Source organism: Eretmochelys imbricata, chromosome 24 (assembly GCF_965152235.1).
Source record: "Eretmochelys imbricata isolate rEreImb1 chromosome 24, rEreImb1.hap1, whole genome shotgun sequence".
Lineage (NCBI taxonomy): Eukaryota > Metazoa > Chordata > Testudines > Cheloniidae > Eretmochelys > Eretmochelys imbricata.
The window spans coordinates 1,680,225-1,696,795 of NC_135595.1; the positions used below are offsets into that span (position 1 = coordinate 1,680,225).

Consider the following 16,571-nt stretch of genomic DNA (forward strand, 5'->3'; position numbering starts at 1 on the left):
GCCGCAGAATGTGTCTCTCAGTCACCGACTCAGTCTCAGCTTAACAAAGCAGGATTGGGGGCGACTCCCTCAGTGGGGAACACAACCCTGGGCTCGTCAGCCCAGCAGACAGGATGAAAAAGAACCAACGCTGAATGTTGAATCGAGACAGATTCAGAATCAAACTAAGGTGCAATTTTTTAACCGGGAGGGACGGCGGGTAAATGCCCCCTGGACCTGCCCAGCCAGGCGATTCTCCAGCCCTGGAAATCTGAAATCCAGAGCGGTGGTTTTCTGAAAGCTCTGTTCCAGGGTGCCCAGGAGTTAAATCAGGGCAGTCCCCGGGCCTGTGCTGAACACATGGGTCAGACTGGATATGCAGTGTCCCTGCTGGCCTTTCCGAATACCTCTGAGTCCTACAGCAAACACGAGGGGGACCCCAGCCCCCAGGCTTCACAGGAGTAGACCCTGACGCGCTGGGTCAGACCACAGGTCCACCTCCGACTGTTCCCACCACCTGTCAGCCCCCAGAACTAACAGCTGATACTGTATACAATGGAAAGCCTCGGCCAGGCACTTAGAGCTTATCAGCTGCTAACATCATGGGGGAAGACTACTGCAAACAGGGCTAGTCAGGTCCAGGACACTCCGAGCACTGGTCCCGGCCCGAGTCTGTGAGCGGACAGGCTGAGCCCCCTAGAAACCCCGCGGCTAAGTGCACATGTGGAGATGGCAGGACTAGCAGCAGGGTTTTCCTTCCCTCCTTTCTCCCTGGCGTTCCCCTGAAAGGCTCTGGCAGCCTGTCGCAGGGAGAGGGGGAATGATCTGAGCTCACTGATCACAGCCCAGGCCTTTGATGGAGGGCGTGCCGAGCTGGTACTAACAACCTGCCCCATGCTGTTCAGCGTGTCTCTGGATTACCGAGGGCCTGGCGCTGCAAAGAATCAGGGCTTGCCAAGCCTTCTGTCTCGAGCCTGGTTAAACCCATCAGCACAGCTCACAGCTCAGATCAAACAACTAATCCAACGAGCCCGCTCGGGGTAGTGAGCCTTTTAGGAGTGCAGCTAAGATGACATGGATCTGAGGAGGAAACGCCAATCTCCAGGCAGCTGGTGCCATGGTCCCAGCCCTGAGAGCTGCCCGCAGCTGCCCCAGGCTGCCAGGCTCCTGCATTGGCAGGCCACGCCTGGGCATCTCTTTACCAGGACCTTGTTACCTGCAGAGTTATAACGGACTGTATGACTTTTGCAGAGCAGAGGGGAGGGATATTTCCTCCCCCCACCTCGGGAACACCCCCCCATTGCTTTAGTCCAGGTCAACGAGGGCTCCAGCCCCTTGTCCTCATGCCACCTTTCGGTCCAGTTGGAGCTCCCAGCATTGCCCGCCCACGGTCCTGATCTGTGAGCAGGCCCTCCCAGCTGGGAAGGGGACTCAGCGCTCCCAGGGCCGGGGCTTTTGCAAGTAGCAGGAGCATGCCATTCCAGGCAGCTGCAGGGAGCGCCGGATGCCGTCAGCAGTGCCACCCACGAAGGTCTGACAGCGCCAGGGGAGAAAGCCACCTCCTCCTTGGTCCTGAGAGCACAGCACTGGCCAGCCACGTCTCCATTACACATTGCCGAGTGGAGGTTGATTTACAGGCTCCTCCAGGCAGGTGCTTCAGAAACAACAGCCCCACCTGCCCATGCACCGGGCACCCTTCCCTGCCTGGCTGGGAGCAGAGCCTCGGGACGTGGATTGCTGGAGCTGCTGCTTAGGAAGCAGGGAGACATCAGCTGAACTGTCCCAGCATGGTCCAAGCCCTGGCCGGCACATCTCCAGTCTGAAAGAGGCCGAGGAAAGCTCAGAAGGTGCTGCCTGGTGCCGACACCACAGGGCTGGGCATGAGAGAGACAGCGTCTGGACTCACGATGCCCAGGGTGATGTCAATAGGGAAGGAGCCACAGGCTGGCTCAGCTCCTGGCGGTCATGGGAAGGTGGTGAGAGGTTTTGCCAGCCCAGAGTAAAGCAGCAGGGAGAAGAGGTCTCTGTTCTGCCCAGCTGGGGGCCAGAGTCTGCCGCACAAGACGAGCGGCTGCTGGTGACTGTTTAAGCTGCATTCATGTTCGCCTCCCAAGTATGGCACCCTACCTCATTCCCTGGCCCGCCCACCCCCGCACAGCCATGCCCACCTCCACCCCTGGGTGAGGGGGGTCCTACTCACTCAGGATGTTGAGCACCGAATCTTTTCGGAACATCACCAGGTTCCCCATCATGACGTGACACACCAGCTCCTGCAGCTGGAAAGCAGAGCACAGCAGGGTAAGTGCAGGAAGGCCTGGAGCTGGAGGGGGGTGTCAAAGAGCCAGAGCGCTGTGTGCAGGAGGGGGCCAGGCCAGCATGACGTTAACCCTGGAGCGGTGGGATTTCCCAGCAGCAGCAGGTGGTGCGGCAGTCAGCTGCGGGGGACGGTGCTCACCTGGTGCAGCACCATCAGCCCTGGCCGTACAGAGATGAGCCCTGGAGAGCCCAGGTGGCAGGAAGCGGCAGAGGAACTGCAGCCCCAGCACGGCCCATCTGGCACACATGAACGGCCCCCCAGCAAAAACAGGGATCCAGCCGAGCGCAGTGGAAACCTTCCCGAGTGCAGGTGGCTTGTAAATCAGAGCCGTTCTAGGCAGCTCCAAGGAGACCCAAGAGAGCTTCATGGTTTCACACCTCAACCCCAGGCGGTGCGGAGCCAAGGGAGCCGGCCTGCTGCACAGAACATGGCAGATACCAGCAGGGGTGAGGGGGACCAGCAGTTGGGGGAGGGAATGAGACCCACAGCTGGACCCCAGGGCACGGCGGGAATCAATCACACGTCGTTCCCGCTCTCAAGGGCTGGGTCCCTGCTAGGTGCGGATAGAGAGGGGCCTCCAGCCCAGCCCGAGGGGCCACATGGACCCTGCCCATTTTGTCTGCAGCAGGAACCCACGGGAACACTCACGCGCAAGCACATGGGCAGAACCTGGCCATTGACAGAGGCTCACGGTCCGACTGCAAGTCGCCCTTCCCTTAGCCCCACTTACAGCAAGCTGCCAGCACGACTCCCTGGCTCCTCTCCCACCCCCTCTCCCCCACTGGGGCAAGAGCCTTCTCCTCTGCCATGCCTGCAGTCTCCCCCTACGCCTCACGCGCTTGCTACTGATGCCCCTTCTCCCCATGCTATCGCTTGGCTCCACACAGTGGTCCGGGAAAGCTGCTCTCCAAAGACAAAGGGCTGCAGCTGGTCACAGCCACGGCCCTGCGGCCTCCTAGGAGAGCCAAGAGCACTCCCGCCTCTCCCTGCCTGCCCCTTGCTGCGTTCGTGTCCGTCAGAGGCCCGTCTGTCGTGTTACGAATCCCCATCGGCTGGGAGGTTTTTCAGTGCTGAGTTCCAAGGGAGAGGCCAGGACTCTGCCTGCCAGGCTGCCCTCGCAGGCAGGTTGGGCCACCCAGGGACTGCAGGGAAACAGATGAAGCGAGCAGGGAAGAATAAGAGGAAGGGACGAACGAATTGGACATGGGAGGGGAGAGGAAATGTGACCACCGTGTGCTGGGAAAACAGGGCTGTGCTTTGCAGACAGCGACGGACCCCACAAGCAGTGACAGGAGCCAGTCGAGCCGAGCCACAGGAGGGTCGGGCACCATGACTCAAGCCTTTCCCATACCTGATACCATCTAGCTGCCCGCCAAGCAAAACTCCCTGGCTGAAGCGCCCGCCCTGCTGCAGCTGGGAAAGGCAGAGCTGCCCAGGAAAGCAGCTACCGAGCCATTTTGAAAACTCAGCTGATGTATAAATAGGGCAAGTTCCAGGGCTATCAGCAGATCGCGCTCCAGACGCACCCAGACAGCAGAAGTATTCAGCGCCTGGCTCTCGCCAGGGACTGCAGCCACCTCCCTCTCCCCAGCCGGCCTCCCATGGACTATTTTTGGGTTCCTCTGAACTGATGTCATGGCAACTCCTGAGCGTTGCTGCTGGGAGAGGGTCTCCAAGCAGGGCTCAGCTCTCTGGATTGTCACATCAGGATGGGGGAAGCCAGCTCTGGCTAGAGGTGAGCACGGCCCGGGCCCAAACCCAACCAGAATGGGCTCCCCCAGCCTGCGGCTGCCTGGAGCGATGGTCTCCCAGCAGCACTGCCCCCCCAGTACTGCTGCATGGGACCCGAGTTGAGTCAGTCAAGTCGGTTCCCATCTCCCAGCCACGTACTGCTGCAGCCTGCGTTGGGCGGGGAGCGGCACCAGGAGGTGGCAGGGATGCAGACCATGCGGCCTAGGCCTCATCCAGGCGGTGGCGAGGGGAAGGAGCAGCAGCTGGGCCATCTCATTGCAGATCATGGGCCCCGGCCGGCTGGGGGGACCCTGACCCAAGGCTACGGCGACCTCTCTCTGGTGTGCAGAAACATCCTGGCATCTGCAGCACAAGCTTGTGTGCCGGTGTCCCAGTGCTGTGGGGTGAGAGCCGCCTGCTCTTCACGCAGCGCTCGCCAGCCAAGCGGAGGCCCCACGACCTGTCGCTCACAGCACTAGGAAGGGCTGGCTGGGGTGCCACATTTACCGGAGCTCCCACGGGATCTATGGGAGGCCTCCAACAGACTCCTATGTCTCGCCCCTTTGGGGGACTCCCCTTCGCCCAGCTCTCCTCTCACGGGAGAGTTAGCTCTGCAGCAGCCTTCTCCTCCCGCCCCCTCACCCGCTGTTCCCACACAGCTGCAGCTCAACAGGGATCAGAACATATCCAGCCAAATCCCTCTCCATGCTCCCACCCCCGCCTCCCTGCAGCAGCTCCAGGCCTTGACAATCCCTTGAAGGACGTGGCTTGGATTTAACAGACCGACCCTGGACGCTGCGGCCCGGCCCCTCAGGGAAATGAGGCAGCCCCATGGATTTAGAACGGCTGCTGCAGAGCCCAGGGCTCTGCCCTTCCCGACAATGAAGGGGTGCAAAAGGCTCCCCAGGAGATGGCAGCTGGCTCCCAGAATGGTACATCCCGCCTTGCCTCTCTGCAGCTCCATGCTGAGCTCAGCCTATGTGCTCCTGGTTCAGAGAAGGAGACAAATGCTGCCCCTCCCCGCCCCAGTTCTGAGAGCTGGCGCTCCTCCCCGCCAGTGCAGAGCCCCCGCTCCTACCTGGGCCGAGTCTATGACGGCGACAATCATGTTCAGCAGCTCCCCGCTCCGGAGGGTCTCGTCGGGGAACTGGAAGAGTTGCAAGCAGAGCAGGGGCTCAGGAGAGGAGCCCAGGGAGAAGCAGCCTTGCAGCCTTGAGAGGAGCAGGGGGAGAGATCGCCCCTGTCCAAGGACAATGCAGTTACCCCACATTCATGCCTTGCAGTCAGCTGAGCTGGATGTTGTTCCTGCGCAGACCAGGAGCTGACTGGACCTGCACGAAACTCTTGGGGGCCCTGGCTGGCTCACAGGTCCAGGCTGAGGCTGAAAGAGACCGGCACCCCGACTCACGGCAGCATCGCCCCACCTTGCACCCAGGGGAGAACGCTGCCTGCGTCCCTCCCTGAGCAGAGCAGGGGGCGCTCCAGGCCAAGGGACGGCCAGCAGGAAGGGGTTAGCAAAGCAGCAGGGCAGGGCTGAGAGACAAGCTGATCCTTTCGTCTGGGTTTGCACGGAATGGGAGGCAGGTGTGTTCGCTCAGCATTAAATTCTGCAAACCAGGCCCCGGGAGAGCACAGAGGCTGCAGAGCATGGCTCAGAGGAGCTCTCCCAAGGAGCAGCTAACGTCAACCCTGGCCGTGCTGACTCGAGCAGACATACGGCTGCCTGGGGAAATCAGCTGGGCCAGAGGCGTCTCATTAAGCCCTATATTTCCCCTACATCTGCTAGTGTCACAGCCTTTCGTGTGTGTGTGAGAGAGAAATTGCAGGGAAAACACACCATGAGGAAAGGGCAGAAGTGATCGGGGCAGATGGCGGGTAGCAGCAAGCAATCCTGGCACGGCTCAGAGGCCCTGGCCACTTGATGGCAGCTGGTCCACTGCTTCAAGGCAGCTGTGCCCGAGTGGTGCTGGCCATGCCCCTCTCCAGAGGAGAATGGGTCTGACCCCAGGGTGGACAGGGCCTGAAGATCTGAGCAGACACACTGGCCCGCAGCAGCCCTGGGGCACAGGATTCACACGAGGGGTTTTCCTTGGTTGTCATCACAAGTGCGGGGCCCCCTTTCTGAGCATGCTGGGGGAGGGGCGCTGCACAGGGAAGTGACTGAGGGACAAGACCCCTCCCCGAGGTTTGTTATTTTCCATATTTTTTCTCTCCTCTCCCTTGGCCACATTTCACCCCCCCGTTCACGCCGCCTTCCCCACAGAACAGCGTGGGCTGGACTCTCCCCAGGCTGGTCCCTTCTTAACGCCCAGCAGATGTTCCTGACCTGTCAGCCAGCAGGGGGCCGGGGGGGGGGGACGGGGACACACACGATCAGCTTGTTCCTCCCAGGGCATTAAAAAGCACACTCAAAAATGTGACCCGTGTCAGTTTCAGCGTGTCAAGTTACCCCGCTGAGTGCTGAGCCAGAGCTCCCTGCAGCACTGGAGCAGGATGCTGGGTGGATTCCAGCCCCGTGGTTTCTCACCCTCTGCTCCCTAGGATCAGCTGAAATGAATGACTGCAGCCTCAGAGTCTAGGGATTGGAGCCGAGAGCCAAACCCCCATCATCATCCTGGCAGGGGAAAGGCAACTGCTGCGCTGGCCAAGCCTGGGATGAGCCGTGTGAACCAAGCCTGAGCCCCACTAGCTGGCACATACGTGGGGCCATGCAGAAGCCCGGCTCCCCTCTCGGATACTGACTGTCCCACGGAATCCCACAGAACAGACCAGCTCTGCCGTGCTGCTGAGTGACAGAAGTAACAGCTTGGAGCTCCCAAAGCCGAGCCCCGCAGAGACGCCTGCTTAGAACCACAAGCTGGCTGACAGCAAGGACATGGGGCAGGCCAGGAGAAAACTCGCTCTCTGGGCTCAGAGTGAAAAGGAAGTCAAGTCCTGAACACTGCCCTAGAGAACGTGCGACAGGGACCAGCCAGGGACTTGCAGCTTGGCAGGTTTTCACCTTTCCGTGGCTAGACTTGGTTGGGAAAGGCCAAGGAGGGAAGTGAGCCTTCCTAACTAGCTTCCACTTCTACAGCACCTTTACCCACACCATTCGCAAACCTTGCCAAGTGTAAGCAAGCGATTTACCCATAGCTGAAATGCAGCCACTTCTGGGGCATAACATGGCAGCTGCTAACAGCCAAACAACACTGAGTAAGACAGGAAGTGCAGAACAGAACTGTGTCTAGTTGGAAAGCTTCGGGAGTGCAAGATTAACACCCTGATACCTACAAAAAGCACCAGGGGATTTCATGCACCTGGGAGCCATCAGGACGCTGACTGAAGGTCTAGTTCAAACAGCAGCGCTCCTGCAGGAGCACTGAGCCCTCTCGCTGCGCCGCGGGTGGCTCTGCAGTTGAGAGAAGACCATTCCCTACCGACTTGCCAGCACCTCTGCTTGCAGCCCCTATCCAAGCACCCGGCAGATGAATTATCCCGTGTGGCCCAGGGCTGCCTTGGCCCCGCTGACCTAACAAGATCCTAGCTCAGGCCGCCTCATGCCCCTGAGCTAACCGGGATGACCTGCTGCGGAGACCTTGGGGGGCCCCCCACGCGACCTGGGTTCTCACCTCCGTGTATATGGATGGGGTGAGGTAACAGAGCAGCCGCACGTCATCCTCCTGGCAGGCCTTCATGTCCATCATCAGGCAGGTGTGCAGGTCCCCCAGCTGCGTGGCCTGGGCAAACGACTCATATAGGTTCATCTTCCCTGCTGCTGCTTTGCTAGAGGGGCCACAGGGCGACATGAGTGAGCTGCCCCGGGGAGTGGACTCCAGGGAGGGATTCTGTCTGGCTGCTGCTTGAGGCTGGGCGAGAAGCAGCTCGACTCAGCCCCCCAGAAGGCTCTGCCTGCGGACGAGGCTGCTCAGCAGGGGCTGGGGTGGGCGGGGAGGAAGGGCCCAGGACAAACCCAACACGAGCTGAACTGCAAAGACAAGAAGCCCCTGCAGCCGCCTGGCTGGGTGGGAATCCCCGCAGCACGCTCCCCGGGTGACAGCAAGATTGTTTAGTGAGAGCCACCCGCATAGCACTCTTAGCCGGGCCCATGATGGACGCAACCTGCCCCTGGCCTGCCCGGCCGCCCCTACCTCGCTCTCAGGTAGTAGAGAAGATGGTAGCCAATCTTCGGCTGTTTCTGATAGAGCTCAGACAAGAGATCCAGCAGCAAAGAGAAACTGCTATTGTCTTCCTGCATTTGGCAGAGGTTCCTGTGGGGGGCAGGGCGGGAGGAGAACAGTTACATTCAGATGTGAGAGACCCCTGTGCCGAGCGCAAGGGTTCCCCTGTGCAGCTGGCACAGGGAACCCCGATTCCTGGTCCTGCACGGTCCACAGGGCTGATCTGATAGGGGAGGTCTTACCCCACTAGGATACTGTCCCCCCAGGGTGGCTGCTGGCATGCGGCACAGTGCCTGGGGAGACTCAGGGCAAGGCCTGACTCGTAGGAAGAATCTGACATTGTGCAGAGCAGGGAGGAGCTGGGATTTCAAGGCCTTGTTTGAAAGCTCCTCACTAAACAGGATCCACGGAGCTAAATTTCCCCATGAAGGGCTGAGGGGAGGCGATGGGAGGACTGGAGACTCCACGGTGCTCACGCCCTGCCCCCAGAAGTCCCCGCTCAGAGGGAAAGGGCTATTAGGACACAGCTGCTGTTTAATCACAGCTCCAAGAGCCAGGAATCCCTGGGCTGGCATCAGTGCAGCTTAATGAGGCATTTTCAACAGCGGGAAACTGGTGCAGATGCAGCCGTGGGTCAGCAGTGGCCCAGGATATCGCCACCGTTCAGCTGCCATTTGCGGCCGTGAGCTGGAGGCTGGGCCCAAGTGCTCCGTGACACACACTGCCATGCAGCATCCTCTTCTTGGGTGCCTCTGCACGGCCTTCTGCCGACAGCGCCTGGAGCTGTCCTGGCCTGAGAGCACGTGGCAGGAAATCCCAACAGTCCTGGGATACAAGGGGGCAGAGAGCAGCAGTGACCGTATTAAACCCAGCTGTGCAGAGTTCAGCTAGAATTGTGGGAGACACCAGAGAAAACCCTAACCACGGTCAGTTAAAACTCAGAAAGACTCACCTAAATATTAGGTAAAGCGGCTTCCCCACTGATTCCTCCAGAGACCTGCATGGAAAGCGCATTGTCAGCCGGCTGGCCATGACAACTTGGCAACGGTCACCTGGGGCTAGAGGAAGCTAACAGTCTAATACACTGCCCTTCAAGGGCACCTCACTGCCCTCCCAAGCATTCCAGGTCTGACCGTTGGCACCCCTGGCCGGTGGAGTAACCCCCATCGAATGGGCACAGAGAGGGGAGGTGCTAGAGGCCACTGGAAGAACAGGGAATAGAACCCAGGAGTCCTGACTCCTACAACCAGGGGGAAGACTAGGGAATTACCGGTCCAGCCTAGGAGGTGGCAGGTGGGGTACTTGGATCTGGGGTCCCCAGGCAGCAAGAGTTGGGGGACTCCCAGTGGTGTGGTGCTAACTGCCACATGTCGCTCATGCTAAGCAGCGTGGTGGGGGGTGGTACATGGTGCACTCGGGAGAATGGTCTCATTCAAGCCCTGGGTGCTGCAGCTGTCTGCTCTGCCTTTGTGCCGTTTGCGACAGCTCTGGTGGAGCACGCTGGGCCAGACACCGACGGGGTTTCCTCTGCTCCATGAAGCTGGGGCCTGCGGAGCAGTCACTGGGAGCAGCGGAAGTTATAGTGGGAAAAACCCAATTGCCAGTGTGAAAGGATGAGACAGAGAAAAATAAATCCGTACTCCTCTGTGATTTCTTCTGGCAAGACCTCCCCGCGGAAGTGAGCCTTAAATAGCTCCTGCAGGCAGGATGCTAGGACGGATAACTGCTCTGAGTCAAAGTCCTCCTGGGGGAAAGAAAGGAGGAAAAAGAGAAAAAGTCACTTAAACGAAGCGCCATCTCTGATCGTCATCCACCAGCTCAGGTCCAGTCGCAAGGGGCAGGGTGAGGGCCTGGTACTGTGGTACATGGCAAGACATACTGGCTGCCGGGAACTCGTGGCCTGAGTGCCACAAGATCCATTCTGTTGCCAAGGCACAGTGACAAGAGCCGGCTGTCAGAGCTGGTTACCAGTGAGACGAGCCCCTCACAGACGCCTGGGTCTGCAGCACTTCACAATCACTGCAAGACACTCAGCCACTAATGGCTGGTAATTCAGGCCACCTCTGCAAACGGCGACTGGAAACGGAGCCACGCAGCGGGCAAGAGGACTCTCCAGTCCTGCATGGGCTCAGCACACCGGGCTCTCGAATGCAGCCTCCCTGAGTAGGTCAGAGACGTGGCCTGCAGACGCTGCAGTGGGCACTGGCATGGAGCCCTGTGTGCTGAAGGCGAGGGGGAGGAAATCTGCCCCATTCAGGACGTGCTAGGTTCCTGGCAAGTGGCCAGCATGACCCCCTGCTGGCTGAGGCCCCTTGGGAGCTCCTTTGAGCTCTCACCCAGATGTGTGCCCCAAGCCCAGCACTATCAAAGCAGGGGGAATCTATCATGTGGACCCTTGAGATAAGCAAAACTGACAGGACGCCCCCTTGGCTCAGTGCCCAGGGGCACTCGCCACAACTAGCATTCAGGGTGGTAAATACGCCACTCCGAGACGCAAGCTGTTCAAGCACTGCCAGCGTGCCCATCACAAGAGCATCTGGGCACTAGGCTGCCTCCCCTCACCTCCCACACAGTACAATCCCCCCAGCCTCTGGCTGTGTGCCCGGGGCCCCCACGCTGCCCTGCGGGACCGAGACACCTTCACACAGGCGTGCTTCCCCCACAGGATGGTGCTGCTTCCAGGAGGTCTTTGCTTAGTCACATTTCCAAGGGGAAACGTGATTGCTTGGATCATGGAGAGACATCGGAGGCCCACCCCCCAGCTGCTCTCATGTCACCCAGCCCGTGGTAGGAGCGTCGCGTCGGGCTCTGTGCAGCTACCTCCAGGACTTGATCCACAATTTCCTGCATGACCTCACACTGGGCTTCCGTATCGCTGCAGCATAAAAACAAGAGGCAATCCAAGTTACAGCGGGAGATAGCGAGAGAGGAGACAATCGTGCTTTGTACCCAGCCGGCTCTGTGCAGGGGCCCAAAGGACCCCAGAGCTGGAAGGGGGAGTTTCAGAGGCCCTGCTTCGCACTGCTCCGGCACGGGCAGGGAGGCGTGCCTACAAGTGCACGCCGCAGAGGCCAGCAAGGAGAGAACACGCTACGCTGCTACAAGACCTAGCTACAAAAGCATTCTGGACACTTTATGGAACAGCATACAAATGAGCTGACTAACAGCGTAAGATTAAATGCACTTAAAGCTGCCAGCGAGATCAGCACGCCGAGCCTGGGTCTGGGAAGCAAAGAGCTTCGTCAGCCTGCTTGAGATGGAGCTAATTCCAAGGACGCTGAGGTCAAAAGGAAAGACAGCATTCTGCAGGGCGTGGGGACAGAGGGAAGGGAGCTGCTCTCCCAGGGGTGCCCCGGGCACTGTCCCTGAGACAGAGGGCTATCTGGGACCCGGACCGGCCAGTATCTGCAGAGATTGGGGAGCAATACCCCCAACGGCCAACACGCCCAGCTAGCCAGGGAAAAATCAAACCTCCCACCGTGGCACCTCATCCGCATGGAGGATTGCGGGATAGGGAGCCTTTCACCACCTGCCCCGGGTTCCTAAGCCCCGGATGCCCTGCGGCGGCTGGGACACGTGGGCCGGGGGATAAACCCACGGAAGAAAAACCAGCACAGCTGGCACTAACCTCCTCCCTAGGGGCACCAAGGGTGGCGTATGGCCCTGGAGACAGGGGGCAGGCTCCAGGCATGACAGGAGAGCACTGAGGCGGCCTCTGTTCTGGGAACAGAGACTCCAGGGTTCTCAGCCAACATCCCTTGCTGCCTCCCACAGAGAGTGGCTCCGAGATGGTTGCTCTGATGTGCCTGGACAGGAGCCCAGTGCCCGAGGGAGACCCCCCAATAAAAGACACACCTCACAGACTTGACCCCCACACCTCCTTCAGACAAGCTCTCCATCGCAGAGGAGATAAATGCCCCACAAGGGCTTCTGGTTCAAGTGTCTGCAGCGTTGCCTCGACAGGGCTGGAGCATCCCGCATGCTGCTGCATGAGGAGACCGACACAGAACAGAGCGCGACTGGCCAAGACCCACCTTCCCTTCTGCAGTAGCAGGACTTTATCCTTCAAAGACTCATCCAGCTGGTCCAGGAAAGGGGTGATGTCAACGGGCTCCTCAACGATGGTTTCTTTGATTGGATGGAACCTGAATTCCCTCTTCTTCCCTGCAGTGGAGAAAACAACTGAGCTTTAACCGAGCTGCCTGCGTGTCGGGCTCTGTAACATGCTGGCATCACCGCAAGCCTGAGAGGTGGGCACCAGCCACCACCCAGACCCAAAGGAAACCACCGTGCCACCCCTGTGCTCAGAGCGGGACTGCTGGATACAGGCGCATGCCACATTCAGCAGGGTACGAGGTGTCACAACACCGCGGATGGGAGGTGGATCCCAAGGCATTCAGAGCTGGGGCTCTGGGTCAGGCCCATCCCCAAATACTGGCACTTTGCTGGCTATCCAAAGACCCCCAGGTGCTTTATTAAGTCAGAAGCCTTGCAACCCCTAGGGTAGGTAAAGGGGAGTGCTCAGAGATTGGTAAACTGAGGTATCCCGGCTGCCCCTCACCCATACCCTGTTCAGCAACGTGCCCCAAGTCACAGCGTGCAGCGGTGGCGTGAGGGATAGAGCCCAGGACTCCCAGCGTCCGGCTCTAATCGCCGAAGGCCACAGCAGAGATGGTACATCATGGAGCTGTGAGGATCAGATGGTCCAAGGGAACTGATCGCACTTTCAAGCTTCCTGTGTGTGTGGATTTGGGGCCAGCATGCCCAGCGCTCTGTGGGGCACCAGCCTGCGGCACGGCAAAAGGCAACCGGCTCATTCTCAGCCTGGGCTGCCCCACCCCTCTCTCTCAGGACCCCGCCCCACCCCAACACCTCTCTCTAATCAGAGCGCCGGGGAGACTGCAGAGCTGTTCCACCAACGGCCAGCGGAAGAAACGATCCCAGGTGCCTGCAGCTTCTGAGAGCAGCAATTCTGGCCTCCAACAGACCAGCCAGCCCATGGCCCAAGTCCAGATGCCCAGAGAGGCCTGCCACGCGTGTAACAAAAACCACATGTGCAAGCCTTTGTCAAGGGCCGGAAAGGGCTGCCTGAGACAGGAGCGAGCTGGTTCCCCAGCCAGCCATCCTGGAGTTCCCCAGCAAACAGCGCACCATGGCTCGGCCCAGCCTGGTTCCCATTTCAGCGGGAGGCTCAGAAGCCAGTCAGAGCACTCGAGCCTGAGCCAGGAGGGCCTAGGAAAGCCTCCAAGGAAAGCGGAGGAAATGCTAGCCCTGGGGACGCTAAGACTCAGGAAACAGGGACCCCAGGAGCCCGGGCCCATGTGACCTTCCCCAGTGCTTGCAGGTGTCAGCTTCCCGGCACTGGTTAATGACTGCAGAGCGCTCGGTAAATGCTCCAGGCCCCCTGCACAGAGGAGCAGCTCTGCCCCCGGTGCCCTGTTTGCAGGGACAGATTTGCCCTGGGCTCAGCGACTGTGCTGTTTGCAGGGAGAAGTGGCTTTCTGGGAACCATGCTCACGGCTTGTTCTCAGGGCCAGGTCACTGGGAAGGAAAGGAACCAGTGAGTGCGCTGGGGAGACAATGGTGCACATAGAGACTGCTAATTGCACTGAGTAAATACAGCAGCACTTGGAGGGCATTACTGGCCAATTGCTGGTGCAGGTGGCCCTGCTGTCCACAGCCTCTCACCTTTGCTATTCAAGTCCTCTTCATCATCACTAAAGGCAGCCTCGGCATTGTCATAGCAACTGTCATCCTTGTCAGACATGTGATTGTCCATTTCCATGGAAACTGGCTCCTCAATTTTGACTGCAAAAATGAAGGCACAGGAGTCAGAATGGGAGCTGGGTTACCCTGGCCGTTCATAGCGCCCTGCGGGCAGGGCAGAGTCCTGGGGCGAGGCCGCAGCTCTCTGGGAAGAGGGCAGTGCTGGTGAGAGAAGCTGCAGTTTACCTGGGGGTGCTCCCGACCCAGGGACACTATTTCGAAGCCCCACACAGAGCACAGAAGTTTTCTTAGGTACTGGCACCATGCACCACCCTTCCTGCTTAGCCATCACCTAGGCCAGCAGGAGAACCCAAGGCCAGTCCTGGCTGGCAGTGCCCAATGAGATGCGAGGCAGAGTGGAGTCCAGGGCAAAGGGCTGGCAGTGATGGGCACCCAAGTTTGAAAGCTTTGATCCAAGAGCCTGGCTTTCAGCAGTGCTGAGCTCCCGCAGCTCCCATGCCATTCAGCTGGTCTCTGGGGCTTGGCACCTCTGAAAATTGCTCTTGGGTTCCTAGATTCATGGCTGTAAAGCTCCAGCCACCCAGTGTAGAGCTGCCTCAGTGAGTCTGCAGCTCCAAGAGCCATGACCTGGCCAGGAAAGCTCCCCGCCCCGCACAGCGAGAGGCGCTCTCCTGTAGGACCCGGGTGCTCTACCTTCGATAGGCGGTGAGGGTGAGCTGCAGAACTCCGGGAATTTCTCCCTCAGCATGGCACGGAGTTCCTTGTCCAGCTTGGGGTTGTCAAACAGAGGGGCCAGGGGTCTGCGTGGGGAGGAGGAAAGGGATGAGAAATGTCCAAGCCAAGATGCATTCCCTGATCCTGCCCATGCACCAAACCAGCTGGCTCCCCACACCTCCCACCTGGAACTGGGAGCCCAGAGCAGGAGCCCCCAGGCCCTGTGGCTGGTGGCAGAGGCCCAGGCTCCCTTGCCCTGGAGGAAGGTCAGACTTCAGTGCAAAAGAAGGATCAATTGGCACTGGCCCTTCCTGCCTGGCCGCTGGTCACCCGGCGTGCCTGGGGACACACTTCAACTCTGATGCCCTGAGACCACTAGCTCGCCCCAAGAGAGAGAACCGACTGCCCACACACTCAGAAAACTACTCCGGTGGGCATTTGCTGCTGGTGACCACCATCTGCTCCCAGGGCGGGCTGGGGAGGGGGAGGAAGGAGACAGTGCTGGTGTAACTGCTGCTGCATTGCTGTAGCCCCACGACCACCGAGTCCCCTGCCTTCGAGGGTAGGAGCGAAAAGCACAGGGAACAGCACTGGGTAACTGGCTCTTCACAACTCTGCGCTGATCTCTGGCCGCTTGGTTTGGCCTTCTGGCTTGGGGGACTCGAGTTCCCAGCCCCAGGCCCTGGCACAGACAGGTCTCCAGTTCTGGCAGCATCTCAGGACTGCTTCTGCCATGGACGCAATGGGTCCAGCCCAGCTCTGTCCCCCGACACTCGGCCAAAGCCACAGAGCTCTCTTGCCAGAGATGCCTCATCCAGTCCGGCAGCATCCCCTCCCTGCCCCCCAGCAAGATCATTAGCAGCAGCCCATTCCCAGCCCTGCTGCCTGCCCCTTGCTCTGTACAGAGGGCAGCACGCCCCACCCCCGCCCCCAGCTCCACCCACACCATCTCAGGGCCCTTCAGTCCCCACAGTGACAAACCACACAGGAGCTCCCTCGTTTGGAACAAGCAGGCTGGTGGGGGGATGAGTCAGGGGCCTGGGGCTGGTTCATTCCCCCCAGGGGCTGGGTGTAGCCTCACTTCCACAAGACAACTCTGCTGTGTGAGCTGCAGGCCTGGGATGTCCCCCTTCCTGCCTATGGATCCGGTGGGGTTTGTAACTCCGCTCGGAGGGCAGGGGGACCCAGCTGTTGCTAACGGCTGCAATGTTTGCAGGCTGGCAGCAGATGTGAGGCAGACTAGGAAGGTACCTGCATGCTTGTTCATCTGGCAGCACAGTGGCATGTGCCTACTGGAGACATTTGTGCCCCCCCGAGAGGGCGGGAGCTCATCTAACCCATCCCTGGCCTGAGCTATGGATCTCAGGACCCTCGCTCCGGGGCAGGATAAATCCATGGCTGTGTCTTACGCCACAGGCCATAACCCAAATCAGTTCCCCTGCTCTGCGAGGAGCCGTGAGAGGTTTGTCTTTGCTAGGTGAGAGACAGACGGAGCCTGGGCAGGGCAGGGCAGGGCAGCGCAGCTGTGATTGTATTGAACCGAATGACTCCTTACGCCAGGACTCGCTTCTCCACGATGTGGGTAAGGGAGTTGAACACGCCTTGCCGGACGTGAACCTCCAGCGGCGGGTAGAAGTTGGGAATGATCTGAAAGGGGGGTGGAGAAAATAGAGTTAGTGCAGGTCCCCGAGCCCTCGGGCTCGTCCCGCTGTTTGGGAGGCCGCAGACCCAGCCCCGCCAGCCGAGGTGGGTTAGCAGCTTGTCATGAGGCCAGTTCACTGCCTGTCTGGAATCAAACTGCCCTGGCCACATGAGCAGCAGACGAACATACCCCGTTGAACTGAGAGGCGGCAGCAGGAGAGGGTTTTACTCCCATCTCCCCTTCCCTCGCCCATCCCAACGCCCATGCCAGGATAGTAAAGAGGCACTTGGCCGGGTGACTC

At 59.7% G+C, this 16,571-nt stretch overlaps 1 protein-coding gene across 1 annotated transcript in view; it reads right to left on the reverse strand.

Annotated features, from left to right (window-relative positions):
- INTS3 (integrator complex subunit 3) overlaps nt 1–16,571 on the reverse strand; it is a 69,704-nt gene that overhangs the window by 13,925 nt on the left and 39,208 nt on the right. Inside the window, exons 13-23 of the mRNA XM_077840910.1 lie at nt 16,184–16,275; nt 14,608–14,714; nt 13,876–13,995; nt 12,222–12,351; nt 11,008–11,062; nt 9,828–9,931; nt 9,140–9,184; nt 8,158–8,277; nt 7,639–7,792; nt 5,106–5,174; nt 2,180–2,255 (exon numbers count right to left, since the gene is read on the reverse strand). Coding sequence (XP_077697036.1) covers nt 2,180–2,255; nt 5,106–5,174; nt 7,639–7,792; nt 8,158–8,277; nt 9,140–9,184; nt 9,828–9,931; nt 11,008–11,062; nt 12,222–12,351; nt 13,876–13,995; nt 14,608–14,714; nt 16,184–16,275 — 1,072 coding nt within the window. The remainder of the gene's footprint in view (nt 1–2,179; nt 2,256–5,105; nt 5,175–7,638; nt 7,793–8,157; nt 8,278–9,139; nt 9,185–9,827; nt 9,932–11,007; nt 11,063–12,221; nt 12,352–13,875; nt 13,996–14,607; nt 14,715–16,183; nt 16,276–16,571) is intronic.